Source organism: Pipistrellus hanaki (assembly GCF_964339955.1).
Source record: "Pipistrellus hanaki genome assembly, chromosome: 4".
NCBI lineage: Eukaryota > Metazoa > Chordata > Mammalia > Chiroptera > Vespertilionidae > Pipistrellus > Pipistrellus hanaki.
Window position 1 is genome coordinate 8,003,820 of NC_140506.1, and position 17,659 is coordinate 8,021,478.

The 17,659-nt window shown below is 44.5% G+C and overlaps 1 protein-coding gene across 2 annotated transcripts in view; it reads left to right on the plus strand.

Annotated features, from left to right (window-relative positions):
• Positions 1 to 17,659, plus strand: part of GHR (growth hormone receptor) — a 193,070-nt gene that overhangs the window by 125,233 nt on the left and 50,178 nt on the right. For both annotated transcript variants that reach the window (XM_084881674.1, XM_084881673.1), the window contains exon 3: positions 16,218 to 16,283. In XM_084881674.1, the coding sequence (XP_084737800.1) occupies positions 16,218 to 16,283 (66 nt within the window). The remainder of the gene's footprint in view (positions 1 to 16,217; positions 16,284 to 17,659) is intronic.

A 17,659-nucleotide genomic window follows, 5' to 3' on the forward strand; every position in this document is an offset into this window, starting at 1 on the left:
TGTCAGCCAAGGCTCCCGGGAAGCCCTTGAATGGCAGGAAGGGGGATTCTATGTGTCTGATAAGTTACTCTTCTTTTTTATTCATGTAGCAAAGAAGGGAAAGGAAATTTCTCAAGGAAGAAGACCAACCAGAAACCCTAAGAAAGGAAATGTGAGGGTAGCATGTTTGAGGGGAAAGTGAGAAGTAGGAGATGCTGGGATCAGCCTTACTCCTCAAGACGCAGGTCTCCTTGGCGGGCACCCCATCAGCAGTGACTATGACCTGAGTCTGAGCCCCTCGAAGTCCTTGAGACTCATTATTTCCAAGTGTGCCAGCTGCTTTACTCAGTGATGCACTTCAGTCTTAGGAGGAGAAACAAGGGTGAGTAGCTCGCACGCTCACAGCAGTTTGCTTGGGCTGGCCAGTGGGAAGCATTGATTTTTCTCAAGCTGCTGTGATTCTGGGGGTGCAGGGTTCGGCTGCTATGGCAGCCTGGGTGTTCTGAGATGCAGACCTGGTTAGAGATTTTCTGGGAGATTAGACGTGCAGGGTGTATGTTAGAGAATATGCCTGTGAGGAGAAATGGGGAAGAAACCAGAGGAGATGTGTCAGAGAGAACATAGGTCTGACCCTTGTGAAGAAGAAAGAAACCACAGGGAGGGAGGAAAAGAGGAGAGAGAGAAGGGACAGGTCATCTTAATATACCTATACCACGTGTGTTCAAATGCAACCTCACCTTGCAGATGAGTTGCCTTCTGACTCATAGACCAGTCCATGGCAATGCAGATATGGAGTTTTAACAGTTGTTGTGGTTTTAAAAATCTTTTTCCCTGTCTGACTTCTCAGAAATAAAGAACACAAGCAAGAGAAGGAACATATTGTACTCTGATAGGCTGACATCGTAATTCTTCATTTCAAAGTTTATTTTGGAGAATATGGACCTTGCATTGTTCAAATTATGATTTAATATGGACCTTTCACCAGGACAAGGACTATTTTAATGGTGTCCTTTTTTTTTGCAGCAGGAAACGCTTACTATATAGGCAGATTTTTCAAGAAGGCAGAACTATGCTTTTCACATTGTAGTGCCTTGAAACTCCAGTCTAGGAATATTTCTCATACTAAATGCAAGGCCATCATATCTAGTCTTACTACCTCCAAAGTTGCTTATGATGGAAAACTTGAAAAGTTGGATGCCGGCCAGCCTCAGTCCACAGCTGGAGAGGCCATGCACATTATTTTAAAAGAACAAAAGTGATTGGTACTTACCCGACTTCTGTACTGGTTTTTGTAGCCTAAATAGTTTCATTTGGGACCAGAAATAAATCAATGTTAATAGCTTATCTGCCAGAGAAACAGTGGACTGACTGAAAAATCACCCAATTTAGATATTTAAGTATTTATTTTCCAAAAAGAAAATATGGAACACATGCATACAGAGTTAGCTCTTCTGCCTCAACAAGAAACGAATGTCTCGAAATCCCCTTACAACAAAGCTCTGGGGTGAAGGCGTCAGGATGGCTCTTCCATAGTGTTACGATTTACAGAATCTCAAAAAAAGGGGGCATTTCACTTTGGGGAAATGAGCTATGTCATTGGTCTGACCTAAAGTTACAGGCATGATAGTTCTCATCAATGTTCTGCCAGGAAGTCTGTTGGGAAAGCCATTTACTTTTGTTGTAGCATTAACAGTTTTCACATTAAGTGATTTGCCACACATGGAAGATTCATATTGAAAAATTTACAGCTGTTCTTTGGTTCCTTTACAAGACACAGCCCCATAGATAAAGATAAAACTCTCTCCTAGCATCTTGATTTTGGGAAATGCAAAACAACAAAATGCAACAACAACAACAAAAGTTCCTTGGCTAGAGGCCAAGTGTGTGGGGAGCAGTGGCTTTAACCTCTTGCAGGGCCAGGCAGTGTTAGCTGGTGGGAATGGGAGGACCAGACTGAGGACTGCATTTGCTCATTATCTGGGTTCTGAACCAGGACATCTCCGAGGTGCTGACATTTTTGCTCAAATACTTTGCTGGTATTCACTTACTGGTGGTGGTGGTGGTTTATTTTTTTTAGGTTTTTAAAAGTATTTTGAAACTTTGGGCTGTGCAAAGGAATTTCAGCTCAAGCCATTTGACTGAATGAAGATTTAGGAAGCTGTTTGTCCTTCCTGAATTAAATTAGAACTACCCGTGCTCTAAGATTGAAGTCTGCACTTCCTGGGACAGTTTCCCTCTGACTCCAGGGTCTTGGGCCTTACAAACAATGTAAAATATAAAGGCGCCCAGTCAAAAAGCCTCCATCTAGCCAGCATCTATGTGGGATTGGGATCTAGACCTTCTTAAAACTAAGCCTCATTTATTCAAAAATGCAGGGAATCACTTCCAAACTGCTCTTCCTAATGAGAAGGTATTGCCTTTTCTTATTCTTTCAGTTAGAGCTGTTTCACCGTCAATATAAGTGTATACTGTTATCTATGACTGTGGCCCTGCATTCCTCTCCCTCTGATACCTACCTAGCCATCCTCCAGGGTCCACTTCAATCTTAATTTATCCATGTGGGTCTCCCAGGCCAGCTAGTCATGTTTGTTAATGCTGACTCAGCACTCCTGCTGCGTCACTGTGTGTGGGTTCCTATCTGGCTTCTCCAGTGGAGCTGTAATTGTCTTGAGCTTGGGGATTTACCTTATACTTTTACTCCTCAGAATCCTTACCTCTTCTATTGTTTAATCTGTGTTTGATAACTGATTAAACTCATAATAGCCACTTGATAATTGCTTTTAAGAAATAAACAAACTATGTGGCTCCGTGATTAAGTGTTGACTTATAAACCAGAAGATCTCAGTTTGATTCCTGGTCAGGGCACATGCCCTAGTGTGGGGTGTGCAGGAGGCAGCCGATTAATGATTCTCTCTCATCACTGATATTTCTATCTCTCCCTCTCCCTTCTTCTCTAAAATCCATACAAATATATTTTTTTTAAAAAAGAACTGAACGAATTAAGTCTTTCTCGGTAACACTCTATACCAGGCACCAATGTGGAAAGCTATGGAATTTGTAAAGCATCATTTCAAAAACAGGAAATATCACTTGTAAATTATTTCAGGTATCTGATTTTAACATTATTTTGAAGACATAAAATTGCCTTAAAAACAGCTATTAGAAATTGGGGGGAGGGAGAATGGAAATGAGTAAACACATGAGTGAATGATGTACCTAAATACCAGAAAAACGTGGAAGAAACTTTTTCAAACAGTTAACTTAATCTGTCTTTCTTCTCTAATAGTCTTCCCTGGAGATGGAAGTGGGGGAAAACTGGGTATTTATAACCAGAAATATCCCTGATTCTTGGCCTATTAAAGTTGGGGACATTGGGGATATCTGGTTGGAAAATAAATTGGCAGTGCCGAGTGTAAATGGTTCAGCCAAGTGCAAATTTTATAGGCCAAATAGAATTTTCGCAAGTCTAATGACTTTTGAAAAGTACTTGTACCCTGGCTCAGAGGACTTTTTCTTGCTGTTTGTTGTAAGCGGTCAGTAAGCTGCGTTTGGGAGCTGGACCAAATGCTGGCCTTTCATTTCTCAAATTTCAGCTCCGTGATCCCGGCTCAGAAGTGCCTCCATGCACAATTTAGCAATTAGCAGCGTAAACGTAGAACCAGAGTGTGACTGTGCCTTGTTCCCTCCAGAAGAAAAATGTGAACTTGTTTCCCACTGGGGACGCCTCTTGGTTACCACATCCCAGATGTTGTGACAGTTTCCATCCAAGGGTTGCAGAACAGAAAGAACCCCCGTTTAAAAGCTTAATCTTCATTACTCACTTGGAAGGCATTTTTTCTGAGTCCATGAGAAATGCAAGGATCATGATGCCCAGTGTTTGAAAAGTAGGAAAGAAAAAAAAGAGAGAGGAAAAGCCACCTGGAGAAATGCTTCTCAAATTTAAAGGTGCAAGTACCCCCCGCCCCCCCCCCCCCCCCGGGGAGCTTGTTAAAGGCAGGTGGCTCTTCTTCTGGTGGCTTGGGATGAGGCCTGAGCATCTGCATTTCGAAAGCTCCCATTGGTGCTAAAGCCACTGGCCAACAGAACACACTGCTTGGAGGAGCCAGCTCTATAGAGAATGTTCATTTGCACGAAATACAAATTATTCCTCTATTCTAGGTCACGGTTCTAAGGAAATGATGACTAAAAAATGCTGTCTTTCAACACTTCTGAGTCACTTGGTAGGAATGCGAGGTGAACACAGCCACGTAACATCTCAGAGGAGCTGGAGCATTGATTGTGGCATTCGCTTGTGTTTTCTTCCAAAAGGGCGCCAAGTAGCTTATCCTCTTGGATCCAGGGGATTGGCAGGTCTAGGACTGGACTTCTCTCCCTGAGTTTGTTTATAGATATTGGAGAGGGAGGCGAGCATCTTTAGAGTTGGGACTTACGGAGAAGAAAGACAATGGATATTTTCAGGGTTGGGGCGTCCAGGGTAGATATTTATCTCTGTGTAAGAACTCCTAAGACCCTCCTGCAACCCAAGAAAAGGAAATAGCTCTGTTTCCTACAGAAACGGCTGAAATTGAATACCCCACCATCTTGGCTGTCAACCTCAGACAGAATCAATTTTGGAGAAATGCAATAATGTGGCATTTTCTGCAGCCCGAATGATGGCTTCGCAGAAAATTCATTACCTGCTTCACATGAAATCTACAATTGGGGAGTTTGTAAGAATATGCTCTTAAAGTTTTTTAAACTGCACAGCAAAAAAAAAAAAAAAAAAAAGAAAGGCTAAAGAGAAAATGAGGGTATTTTTGTGCACACACTAAAGTGTAGCTGTTAACTGAGAAATGAATAAAGGATGTGTAAGTAAGCGACCAAGTAAATACAAACCTCTCATTATTAGTAACATGCATTGATACATAATGACATTTACTTAGGTCAGCAATTTTCAACATTTTTCTTCTCATGTCACACATAAACTAATTACTAAAATTCTGTAGCACACCAGAAAAAAAGGGTTATATTTTTTTCTGATTTGACAAAAAATAGGTATAATTTTTATTGATTTACAAAATAATAATAATAGAGATTACCTACCCTTTTTGTTCCAACGTGACTTTTTTTTAAAAATCAGGTGCCTATTCTTATTTATAAGGATTTCTGGTACCAAGAATTAATCAATCAGTCACAACCTTCTTATGAGATGTGACCAACAAGATGCATCCCTATTCATTCTATAACCTAGATATTTATGGTTCAAGACAGGGCATTCACACCAGATGGGTATTGCTATGTTGGCTGTTGTCATTTTTTTATTTGACAGTCTAAGGGAAAAGAGGTCAGGGCCCCTGACTCAACAGTCAGGTATTGCATAATTTAAAAATGCTTGCAGCACACCAGTTGAAATCGCTGGCTTGGGTTAGAGCATTGCCTGTTCCCCAGAAACTGTTACTGGGTTCTGTAGGTGAAGATTTAACTAAGATTTGGGTTATCTTCCAAATTTATTTAGTAGCTTTTTCATGATCATAATATCATGTCTTTGCTCACTAAACACACTGGATTACTTTTAAGTCACCAGACAGGTACTGTCCTGGACACTCTTAACCAGATTGGTCCTGTTGAGACAGGGTAGCCAGAGAGCATCCGGCTGTGCCTTAGGGACTCTGAGTGATGTTTCCTCAGGGCTTTCAGTCCTGCTCGATATTCAGCAGGTGTAGTATGTTATCAATCATTAATTACAGATTTAATGAATACGTAGGAACAGTTCTCTCTTTTTTAATTCTTTATTATTTAACCCTTTGCACTCCGAACCATTCTGGACATTGGCTACCAGCTACTCGACGCTACTTTGCGGCAGAAACGTGCGTTGAAATAAGTCAATTCCCCGTAATCACTAATAAACTGCAATGTCCCCTGAGAGGGGACATCCGAGTGATATGCTAGAATTCCGATGTCCCCTGAGAGGGGACAGCGGAGTGCAAAGCGTTAAAGTATTACACATAATATTTTCCCATTGACCTTTCCCCGGCCACCCCCTCCTTCCCATCACATGCCCTCACTCCCCTAGTGTCTGTGTCTATAGGTTATGCTCATATGCATGCAAACAAGTCCTTTGATTGATCTCTTACGCCCCTGCCTTCCCTCTGAAGTTTGATGGTCTGTTCTATGCTTCGATGTCTCTGGCTCTGTTTTTGTTCATTAGGAACAGTTCTTTATTCTGCCGTCATAAGCACCTCGTAAATGTTCAGGTATCAGTAACGATAGCCTGAAATAGTATCATTTCAATCAAATATTTTATTTTATTTTTATTTTTAACCTTTTGCCAGAGGCTCTTTGGTCCGTGGTTTCTGCCAAGAGGAAGTGAGTCAGTGCTGCCAGGTGGCCAGATGTGGGCCGTCTGCTTGCTCTTCCGTCCGTGTAGCCCCTCGCTCAGATGCCCAGGCCCGGTCTTTCGGATCAGAACCAGGTTATTCTGATCAGGGACAGCATCTGGGATTTTTCTGGAGCCTCTGCACGTGGCCTGGAAGGAACTCCGACTGCAGGGACGGGGGCTCTGATGTAGCCCACTTGGCAGCAAGGAGGGTAACATCTAATAGAAATGTTTAATATGTTATTTTTATTTCTCAGGTTAAAACTCTTCAAAGCAAACATTTGTGTTAATGTGGGGGCCCTGCTGGGTTTGAAGTTCTGGCTGGTGCATGCAATGTGATGATCTCTGGTGTGTTTTTTCTCCGAACGGTCATGAGGTGAGGGTGGTTCTGAAGAGGAGGTCTCCAGCCACTGCAGGGAGGGAGTGAGGGGCACAGGCCTGGAAGACTAGGCGGAAGGGTGGAAAAGGAAACTTTCCCATCGAAGTCAAGTCATGTGGTGAAAGCCTTATTTTGTCAAGGTCTTCGGAACAAGCAGGAACCATAGAGAATAGTGGGTATGAGCTCAGTGTTCTCAGAGGTCATTCCCGGGCCACTGCAAGAGCCCCGTGGATTTGCTAACCCCTCAGGCATGCAGCTGGAGAGCCGGCTTCCTGACACAGCCCTTTTGTCCTGCCATGCTCCAGCTCAAGAGCCTCCGTGGCTCCTACTGCCAAGTGCTTCACGTCTGTGCTTTGAGGCCACCTGGCTCCACGTTAAATGTCCAACTCTTCCACCATCTCCTCCGGGACACAGCCCCCATCACGGCCAGAGCTGTCCCTCGCCATCTCCTCTAAGCCGGTCTTGCCTGCCATCATTGCCCTGGGCCATGGGTTTCCCCCACTGCCCATTTATCTGCATCCTCCATTCCACCAGCTGAAAAGTCAGTGGCAGTCCTGTCACTTGCGTTGAAGTGATCAAGTCACTCCTGACTGTCACCACCTCCCACTTCCCCAGCTCCTTATGCACCGATGAGTTCTAAACACGTTAGCCCTTAGGAGCCTCTGGGGGCATCCGGTCTGTTAGGTTTGCTGCCTGCCTACACTGTGACTTCAGATCCCAGTAGCCATGTATTCCACTCCTTTCCCTTGTGCCCAGAACCTAGCAGAGAGCTAGGCGTGGGCACGTAGGCAGTGCTCACTTAAAGATGCACTGACTGAAATGACTATGTATAGCCTGTTTCTCATCTCAGTATTTCTCAGTAGCAAGAAATGGGTTTAGAGAAGATATTTTTACACCACATAGCCGTGTCGTCCATTTACCTTTATATTTCTTGCCACCAATTATGAACACTAAGTAGATTTTGTGGTAAAGCTGGAACAGAGTAGATTACCCGCTAAAACTACACCATAGAAGTAGAAAAAATTTTAAATAAACATATACTTACTGGGTTTTATTCAAAGAAAGCTACTTGACTACGCATTTTAATATTTCTAAAATATACCTATTTGTGCCAATCTAACTGTAAGAAAGTGCTCAAGGACAGAGAACAATGCGAACTATTTCCTGGAAGCTATGGGTAGATCCTAATCATTGGAAATGAGTATTACACGTAGTCTGCATTTCAGTGTGACTTCAAGGACTTTTTTGGAAGTCTCTGGGTCCTCTAACACTGTTTGGCTACACGTTCACAGCACCTACTCCAGGCACATTGTCCTGTTTTGAGAGATCAGCCTGATAATAATAACTGTATACAAAGAGTCTGCATTCCATGTTCCTCCTCAGCAATGTTTTCAAGAAAAATGACTGATGGAGAACTTCAGTGCCCAGCTCCAGGAGGGGTAAATGTCAAAAATTGTCAGAATGGAGCCACTGATGGGGAAGGCTTTATGAAGGAGGGGTGATCTCCAGGGAGTTGGGGAAGAAAGGATGGGAACTTTCAGCAGAAGAGGAAAAAGAAAAAAAAAATTAAGGGGACAGAGCACACAGGCCGAGGATCCTAAGTGCCCTGTATTATCTAACCGCATGGGTTTACACTAACACGTGTGGGAAAGACGTCGGAGTAATGAAGCAGTGCCTTCTGGAAGAGCGATGTGAATGTTGGGCTGAAGAATTTGGACTTAATCCAGCAAGCAAGAGGTGCCATGTGAGCCCGTAAGTGGAGGAGTGGAAAATGAAAAGGGTATTTAGAAGGATTAATCCAGCAGGAGGATGGACTAGGATCCTCGCTCAGGGCAGAGGAAGGCCTGGGTGAAGACAGGACCCTCATTTGGGAAGTGTTAGATGGGAAAAGGAAGAAGGCAGAGCCTAAGGAACAGCCTATTATATGTTCTGACAATTAGTGAAGCAACAGCCAATTATATGTTCTGACAATTAGTAGGAAAAGGGGGAATCGAAGACAAGTCCAAATATGTGTGCCTTTTGAGTCCAAGAAAATAATGGTGGGATAGGACTGAGACACCGATGGGATACTGAGTGATGATGCCAAGGAGGCTGAACAGAGACTGCAGTTCAGTGGAGAGGCTGAGGCTGAAGGTAGACATGTGGAGCCATCAGCAGGTAGGTTGTGTTTAAAGCCGTGAGACTAGGGAAGTGAAGAGTCTGTGACACTACAATGTTTAGGGCTCAAGCAGAAGGAGAGAACAAGGAAGAACAGCCTGTGAAATGAAAGGGAAACCAAGCCAACTTGGCGTCATGGAAGTGAGGTGGAGCATGTCTCTAAAAAGAAATGGTCTACTGGGTCAAGCACATCTCAAAAAGTGAGGAGAACAGGGAAGGGGAAGAGCCCATGGGATTTGATCAGGCAGAGCTGGTGGAGGCAAGAGATCAGAAGCAGCACAGCTGAAGTGGATTCAGAAGAGAAGGGACCAGAAAGTGCAGGCAGCCATTTGGGCAGCGCTGACAAGATCCGGGAATAGCAGGGAAGATTCTGGGAGAACAACTCCAAAGAAACCAAAAATAGACTTCACTTTCCAGATGAGTTTTTCGGTGTTTTTTAATGTTATTCTTGAGAAAGAGAAATGTCCAATTACGCAGAACCTATTGTGCTTTTCATTTGAGATGATGTTGGTGGCCCAGTTCCTGACCTCTGAGATCCCTTTCCCCTGCACGCTCCTCCTGTAGATAGACCCAGGCCATTCAGAGTTCTAGTTCAGGGTAGGGGCTAAGGGCAGACAAGACTCCGTTGAGATCTAAATGGTCACACCTATTATTTTGCTTGCTCTTCAGCTGCATTTAGCGGATGCTAGGAAGTTCATTAAATGTAAATATGCATGTGAATTAATTAATACCAATTAAATATCACTCACATTTACTGCAGATCCTAAACTTGAACTATGTAAAGTCTCACGAGTATCTTTCTTTGCCCCCCAAAGGTGTCCTCCTTGGCTTTTTAAACGTACATCTCCCAGAAAGCAGAGCCGGGCAGAGTTGTGTGGGAGCCCTGTCCCTCTCCCTCCCCCTCACCTCCTGGCCTCCGCACAATAAAAACTCTGTTCCGAACTTGGCTGGCTGCTGCTTTTCCCACATTCGATCAGGGAACACTTAAAGCCATACAGTGTCCCCGTCCGGCCAGAAAGCCTATGGGCAGGGGGCCTCTCCAGGCCGACACAAAGACTCCCTGTCCCGGCATCTGGGCCAGCGCAGTGGCCACATATGGATTGTCAATGAGGCTTGTGATTTTTTTTCTTTTTCTTTATGTCATGTCATCATCCCAGGAAACGTCATTCAAGCCAGGAAGCAAAGCCTATATTCTAGACTGGGAGACTTTGCCTGCCCGATAGCTACCAAGAAATATAGCTCCTTTTCAGTTTAAACTTACTCCTTCCAGAAAGATGTCATATGTTTTCTTTTTCACACCTGGTATAATTTTAAATGGATGTTGTGTGACTTGATAGACTGTTTTGACTGTACTTTTAATTGTGCGTTTTGGAAACTCAGACTGTAGAGTTTAGAGTTAAGCTTCAGCAGCCATAAAGGTTTCTTCTCACGGGAGCCAAAAGCTACAGCAGGCCCAACGAAAAGGACAAAGTTTAAAAAAATAAGCACCGGGTACCTTGCTGCCAAGGTATGTGCCTATGGTGGCTTGTCACCTTATCCATCTCCATTCACTTTTGGGTAGAGCTTCCATTTTCCACTGCAAAATGATTTTTGGAGCTGGTCCCACGCTAGCCACAAAGCAGAGTTTCAACTATTTTTTTCCAAAACTGGCCTTCAGAAAGTGAAGCTAAAAATTGTGAGTCGAGTATCTGAGAGAAGCTGTGTCAAAGTCCTCTTTTTTCTCTTATTGCATACAGATGTGACCAATACATCTGTAATGACACATAACCTTCCACTGAGACTCTTGGTTAACTCAGAGATAGGAACTAATCCAAAGGAGAGGCTGTTGGTCTGAAAGACCAGATTAACCATCATACTACAGATATTTATTAAGAGCCTACTGTGTGCAGGTTTAAAAAAGATTAAAATATGGTTCCTACATTCAAGGGGCTTGTAATCTAATTGTGGGGGCAAGAAAGTAAACACAAAATAGTGCAAAATACAGCGTAGGACATTAGTAACTATAAGCTGAGTGGCAGATGCACTAATTGAAAGAGCATTGTGATCATAAACACTATGCATCAGCCCATGGACATGGGCAATAGGGTAGTGAAGACATTGGGGGTACAGAGGTAAGGGTTGGGAGCAGGAGGGGAAGGGGGAAGGGAAGATACCTGTAATACCATCAATAATAAAAGTATATTAAATATATATATACAAAAATAAACACTATGCGTCAAACATGCTGTTAAGCGCTGTATGTACATTATTTTATTTTCTGAACTATTATCCCCACTCTATAGGCAGAAATTAACCTCTGGTCTTCTTCCCATTCTGGAGGCAGCAAAGAGAATAATATAGGTGAGCGGACACCTAGAATAAGGAATGTGCCTGATGGCTCGCAGACACAGTGGTCTGGGGCAGAGGGTCCGTTTAGGGGAATAGAGAGCAGTGAGCCTCGGGGCCTGTGTTAGTCTGTTCACCGCCATATCCCAGTGTCTGGTGTAGTGCCTTGCACATAATGGGTGCTCAATCAACAAAAGGCCCTCTGGGTTGAGGCTATGACCTAGACCAACTACAGTGGAATCAAGGTAATGAGTAAATTAAAACTGTACACCAGACAGCCTCCTGGCCCAGTGCCAACACCTCCCATTCCCAACTATGGGTCACAGTGAAAGATTCCAGTGGGAAGGACCCGCTGCAGTGGGACAGGTCTGGCAGCAATCACAGCTGCAACTCAATGGGGTCCCCTTTCGTGGAAACTGCCATGGTAGACATGCCACAGGGCCTTCCCCTGGCCTGCTGAACGGTGCCAGGCCTGGCCCCGGCCTCTGCAGTCTCAGCTCCTTTGCCCGTCACCTTCCCCGCTCCTCTCCTACAACACTGGACTCTTTATTCCTCAAACCCACCTTCAGGCCCATATTTTTCCATTCTGCTTGCAGGGCCACAGTAACCACTCACCCACATCTTATTGCTCCACTCTGCCACCTGCGCTGCCTGTTTGCTTATCTGTTGATGGTGCCCACACACATCCCAGAATGCGGGCCTAGAAAGGCCTCTCTTCGCCTCTGTGTTCCTAGCATCTAGGACAGCGTCTGGCACATCAGAGCTGCTCATGCACTGCAGCTTTGACTGATGGCCACTTTCTCTAGCTCTCAGGTACCTACTTACCAAGAGAACAGGATTTTGTTCAAGAAACATTACATGAGAATTGATGAGTGGAGCTCGGGAAGAAACAAGAGGCTGAGTGGCAGGAGTCTAGACCAACCTGTTTATAGAAGATGCCTTTGCCCAGAGAGGGGAAAACACACCTCCAAACCTCTGGCAAAGTGTATGCTTTCTTAGGACACATTTGACACGCTATGCTCCTGAAACACTGCCCGGTCTCAGCAAGGAGACTCATGAATTGGCCAAAGCAACCAATTCACAGGACTTACAAGTCACTACTACCAGTCTCAGCTCAGTACATGGGCAACAAGGATGGTGTACCTGGAAATCAACAAGGTGGCTCTCTGCTGTGATCAGAATCGGACAGATGCATCCTTCTAGGTGACAGGAAGTGAGTAAGGAAATGAAACAATCTTATTTTCATTATTTCTTCCCTTCACCACTTTTAAGGGGCCAAGTACCATGAAAATGTGGTAAAATACTCTGCCTGTGCCTCAAGTTTGAGTATCAATGTTCCAGGAGAACACTTGTCCTGGAGCTGATGATGCACTTGAGAATCTTCTTTTGTGTAAGTTGGGACTCCAAAGGCCACAAAATGACAAATTTAAAATAATTATAGAACTAAAATAATGATGCCTCACAGCTCTTCCTGAAAGACTTCCTAGTGAGCTATTCAGTAACTTTATGAATATGCATTTAGCATTCATTTAGCATATATTTAAGGGACTGAGCTAATACTATGGTGGATCCAAAGGAGAATGAGACATGGTCTTTGTGTTCAAACTTCAAATTTATCATTCATTGGGCAAGTCAGATAACTAAGGTACTAAGCAAGGAATCCTATATGCCCGGGTCCAGGTATTAAGAAAAAGTATTCTGAAAAATGGATTTCAACTGGAAGAATATAAAAAATACTTCATTGGAGGAGAAGACACTCAAACTTATCTTGAAAGGCAGGTGGAATTTCCACGGGCTTCAGTGTTAAAAGGTCTTGATTTGTAGCATTTGCCAGTTATTATGGTGTAAATATTCCCATGATGGCTGATTTCAAGTTAATGGCATGATATCACTGAACACAGAGTTGGAAAGAGGTGGCAGGTCCAGCACACCGCCTGTGAGTCACCATCTGAGCTTTGGACTGTCAAATCACTCTGACTGTTGCTTCAATAAATGAATTTGCAGGTATTAAGAACATCTAAAACCACATTGTAAAGGGAGAGACCCTTCTGTCCTCCCCACACCTCAGCCTGACCTTTCAGTACTCTGGTCTTCTCGTCTCAGTCCTATGCTCCTGACTGGCCTACCTTGTATTGATATCAGCTCAGCCAACCTGCGATTCTGGTCGCTCCTCTGAGCACTGCTGTGATGACGTTGAGCCCCTTCTGTCATGTGGCAGAGGCTAGCTTACTGCCCACTGCCTGGTGTTGACACCTCTGTTCTCCTTAATGAAAAGCAGTATGTCCAGCCTTGACCTCCACTTCCCGACTATGGCACATATCTAGACCTTGGTGTCTCTCTCTGTAAAATGGGGACCGTATGGGTATCTACATATAAGGTTTAATGAGTTGGCACCTGCAGAATACTAGCTAGACAAAATATTAAGTGCTTAGTAATTGTTAGAGAGTCTTATCATTTTCATTATCATTATCACTGTTATTGGCTTCGCCACTACCCTGACTTCTCCCCAATTCCACACATCCCAGATCAGCTATACCCCACTCCCTCCGACAGATCAAAGCCCCTCGTACACCCTGGCTGTCTTACATCTTGTGTTTGTGCAGTGCTTCCCTGGGCTCCAACTTCCCTTTCTCTTCCTCTTCACTGCCTGTTTATCTCAAGTTCAGCCCCACCCCCCTCAAGCTTGTCCAGGGCCACTCCTTCCTTTAAAGGTCCCTGCCCAGAAGCTGGGCTCCCGGAGGCCAGGGGCTGTAGCCACCTTGTTTGTAGCACCCACATTTCAAAGCCCCTCTGTAATGGATTGGAGTCAGGATCTTGGGCTTATTGTCATCCCTAATTAGTGTCTCCCTCACTACCCAGCCTTGCTAGATATTAAGGACAGCATTGACACTCACTAAAACTGACAGCTGGGCGCAACACCTCCATCGCTAAGATGGCACAATAGTGTTTATTATGCTTTACTTTGGTAACCAGTACCTTCCCGGCACTGGCCTCTGCCTGTGCTCCTTCCCCAGGAGTCATCTGCTCCTTTCATGTCTTTATTCGGCACATATTGTGCAGGGTGTTAGCTGAGTGAGAATTTTTGCTTCATGAAAATGTTACCAAATACCAACACCAAGAAGGGGAGTGCACCAGATGTCTGTCTACAAGGAAAGCAGACTCCTGGCTCGCGAGGGGCCCAGCGCCGGCTCCCCGAGCGTTTCCAGGCCTGAGGCTTGGCTCTGCGCGCTCCCCCGGGGCCTCATAACTGACCCCCGCATTCCATTTCAGGCACCATTCTGGAGAAATCTGTCAGCCGTACCGCCGACCCGAGCCTGGAAACTGGTGTCTGCTCGTTTTCTCCGTTTCCAGCTGAAAACTGAGACACCCTTGCTGGATAACTCTGACCAAAATGACACATGGGCTTGTGTGCCATGCCACGATTGACTTAATTTTCCTCTTCCTTTGAGCCATTGGAACTTTCTCAAGGAGCGCATAGTTGTCAGTGATACAGGCCACTCATGGTTGCAACTTTTGTCTGCAGTTGCCAAACGTTGACCAGAAATATTTTATGTTCTAGTGCCCAAGGGGTAATAAAAGTGTTCTCCAATGGTAGCAAGGACTTGGGCTGGGGGATGGGTTCTAGATAATGATCATATTAAACTCAGGGTACCAAGGTAGTGAGTGGACTTGTCCTAAGATATAATTTTCCTTTCTGGTCACATTAAAATCAGGGGTAGTTGATTATCTCTTTGTCATAATCCATTATTGCATCTGGGAGTAAATGAGCTTCTACATATGATACTACTAGTAAAATTTTGAGAGAGAATAAAAAACACTTCCAGAACTGTGGTGTTGAACAAAAGGATCTTTTATTTAAATATATTTTTATTGATTTCAGAGATGAAAAGAGAGAGAGAGAGAGAAACATCAATGATGAGAGAGTCATTGATCAGCTGCCTCCTGCACCCGCCATACTGGGGATTGAGCCTTAAACCTGGGCATGTGCCCTGACCAAGAATCTAACCATGACCTCCTGATTCATAGGTCAATGCTTAACCACTGAGCCATGCCGGCCGGGTGAGGATCTTAATGTCATCCGTGAGGTTCTATACTATAAACTCCAGGCCCGCTGAGCTAGGTGTAGAGGTGTGAAAAGGCAGGTTGAAACGTGGACCAGGGCCAGGTGGGCAGGGTTCTCCCAGCTCTGAAATTCAGAGGGATGGGAGTAGGTTTGCTCACTGCCCATGCATCTTCAGTCTCTTCTTCCTTTTTTCGTATTAGAGAAAGATTTCTTAGCATTGTTACTGTTGGTTTCTATTGAGGCCCGAACACATCGTTTCCCTGCTGTGATTGAAGCTCCCTGTTCGTTGGGGGCCTGGACCCCATTGCCTCTCTGAAAATAGCCCCAGATCACGTGATCAGGGTGGGGAACCCCAGAGGAACCCCCTTCCTCATCAGGAAGCCGTTGCGTACTTTGTAGCCGAGATGCTTGCAAAGCAACCCAGTTCAGCAGCCCAGTGACAACTGCCTGCCTGATCATTTTCCATTTTTCCTGTTTTGAGTGCAACCAAATACCAGTATCAATAAAATTATAGCTGCTTATATAATAGATGACTCACTGCCCATCTCACATCATAAAGTTCAGTGTCTCTCGTCCAACTTTTGCTTCCCCCTCATTCCTTCCCTGCTCCCAGGACCGCTCATGTGTTTATGGCTAAGAATAAGGTTTTTTGAAGGAACTTTTACAAAATGTAAGAATGGATGTGCCTCCTTTTCATAAGCAAGACTCAAACGATATAGGAAGACTTCTTTCATTGTTCCTGCAAGTCGAGAGGGGACTATGAGCAGAATGTTTCCATTATGCTCTGATGCTGATGGGGGTTCCTTAGAAGGCAGGTATAATTTTAATTTTGAAAGAAAGAAAAGATGATGATGAGGTTGGCCCACCTCACCTTTCACCATGTGAACGTGAGGTGGTAGCAGGTCACCTCAGACCATTTTGGAGAGACGACTAATGGTTTTCTTCTCTTTCTGTTGCAGCCGTACCAGCTATCCTTGACAGAGCATCCCAGAGTCTACAAAGAGTTAATCCTGGCCCACTGACAAGTAAGAATTGTAGTCCTTTTTCTGCCTTCATCGATATTATCTAAGCTTTACTGTAATTCTGGGGTGGGGAACTTTTTTTCTGCCAAGTGCCATTTGGATATTTATAACATCATTCACGGGCCATACCGAATTATCAACTTAAAAATTGGCCTGCAATGTTTGCTCAAATATTCAATTAACTCACCCCTCCTGCCTTGGTAGGGTCGGACCAAGTGATTTCAAGGGCCTTATATGGCCCGCGGGCTGGACATTCCCCACCCCTGCTGATTCAAGCTGTTGTCCTTTCCTTATTTTTATTTGAGATTCAGTAACTGGATGAATGAATGACTGAAATTGCACAGGCAAACCAGAAGATTCTTTGTCAGAATGTCTCTTGTCAACTTCTCTGTGAGGCTACTTCTTCATTTCGCTAATGGGCTTGTCAGTCGTGTCGGAACATAAACTGTACAAGCCCCCAAGTTAGAGCGTCTAGCAAGTCGATCTGCTCCCTCATTAACGTGAGGGGTTGAGAGGGTGGCTGTTGGGTTTTCCCAGCTGGTGTGTTCCACACTCTTAACTCAGCTTACTTTCTGGAAGGAAGTGAGAAGGAATTCGTGAAAAATGTTTTGCTGAGGGAGTGTGCCCCATCCCGCATTGGAACCCTCCCCTCGCACAAGCATGATGCATTGCCCTGCAGACTCCCCCAGAGCCGCAGTGATTCCCCAAGCCATTGTCTTCGTCACATCATGGGGTCCGAGGAGCTAAGCATTGAGACGTGTGCAACTACAGGTTGCAGAGTGGCGGATGTGGTGAGGAAACTGCTGCCAGTCTCTTGGCATCTGCTGATGTTCTTGGTGATAAGCAAGAATACTAACTAATTAGCTAATTATCCTGTGTGTGTGGTGTATCACTCAGAACTCACCTCCCTGCACAAGGGAGAATCAGAACCCCTTCTTTTTCGCTCCAGGGAGAGTGCACACAGCTCAGGAGAAGCGCAGCCCCAGGCAGGCCAGCCTGGGGTAGTCCCAGATGCTCCCAGCATGCTGTGGCTTCTCCCCTGAGCGTCACACCCTCTCTGCACCTCGGCTCTGCTCTGTTTTGCTTTGTTCTCTAAGGGGAAGAGATCAACCAAAGAACTTGTGTGCATGCATATGGGCCTAGCCAGTGGCCATGGACAACAGAGAGGTGAGGACATATGTAGGGAGGGGTTTGGGATGGGAATGGAGGGATGAGGACAATTATGTGATACCATAATCAATAAAAAAATAATAATAATAAATTAATTAATTTTTTTTTAAATAAAATAGAGATGCTCATAGTACCTAACTCATACAGTTACTATGAAATTACAAGTGTTTAAAGTAATCAGAATAGTGTCTGGCCCTGGGGTGTTTATT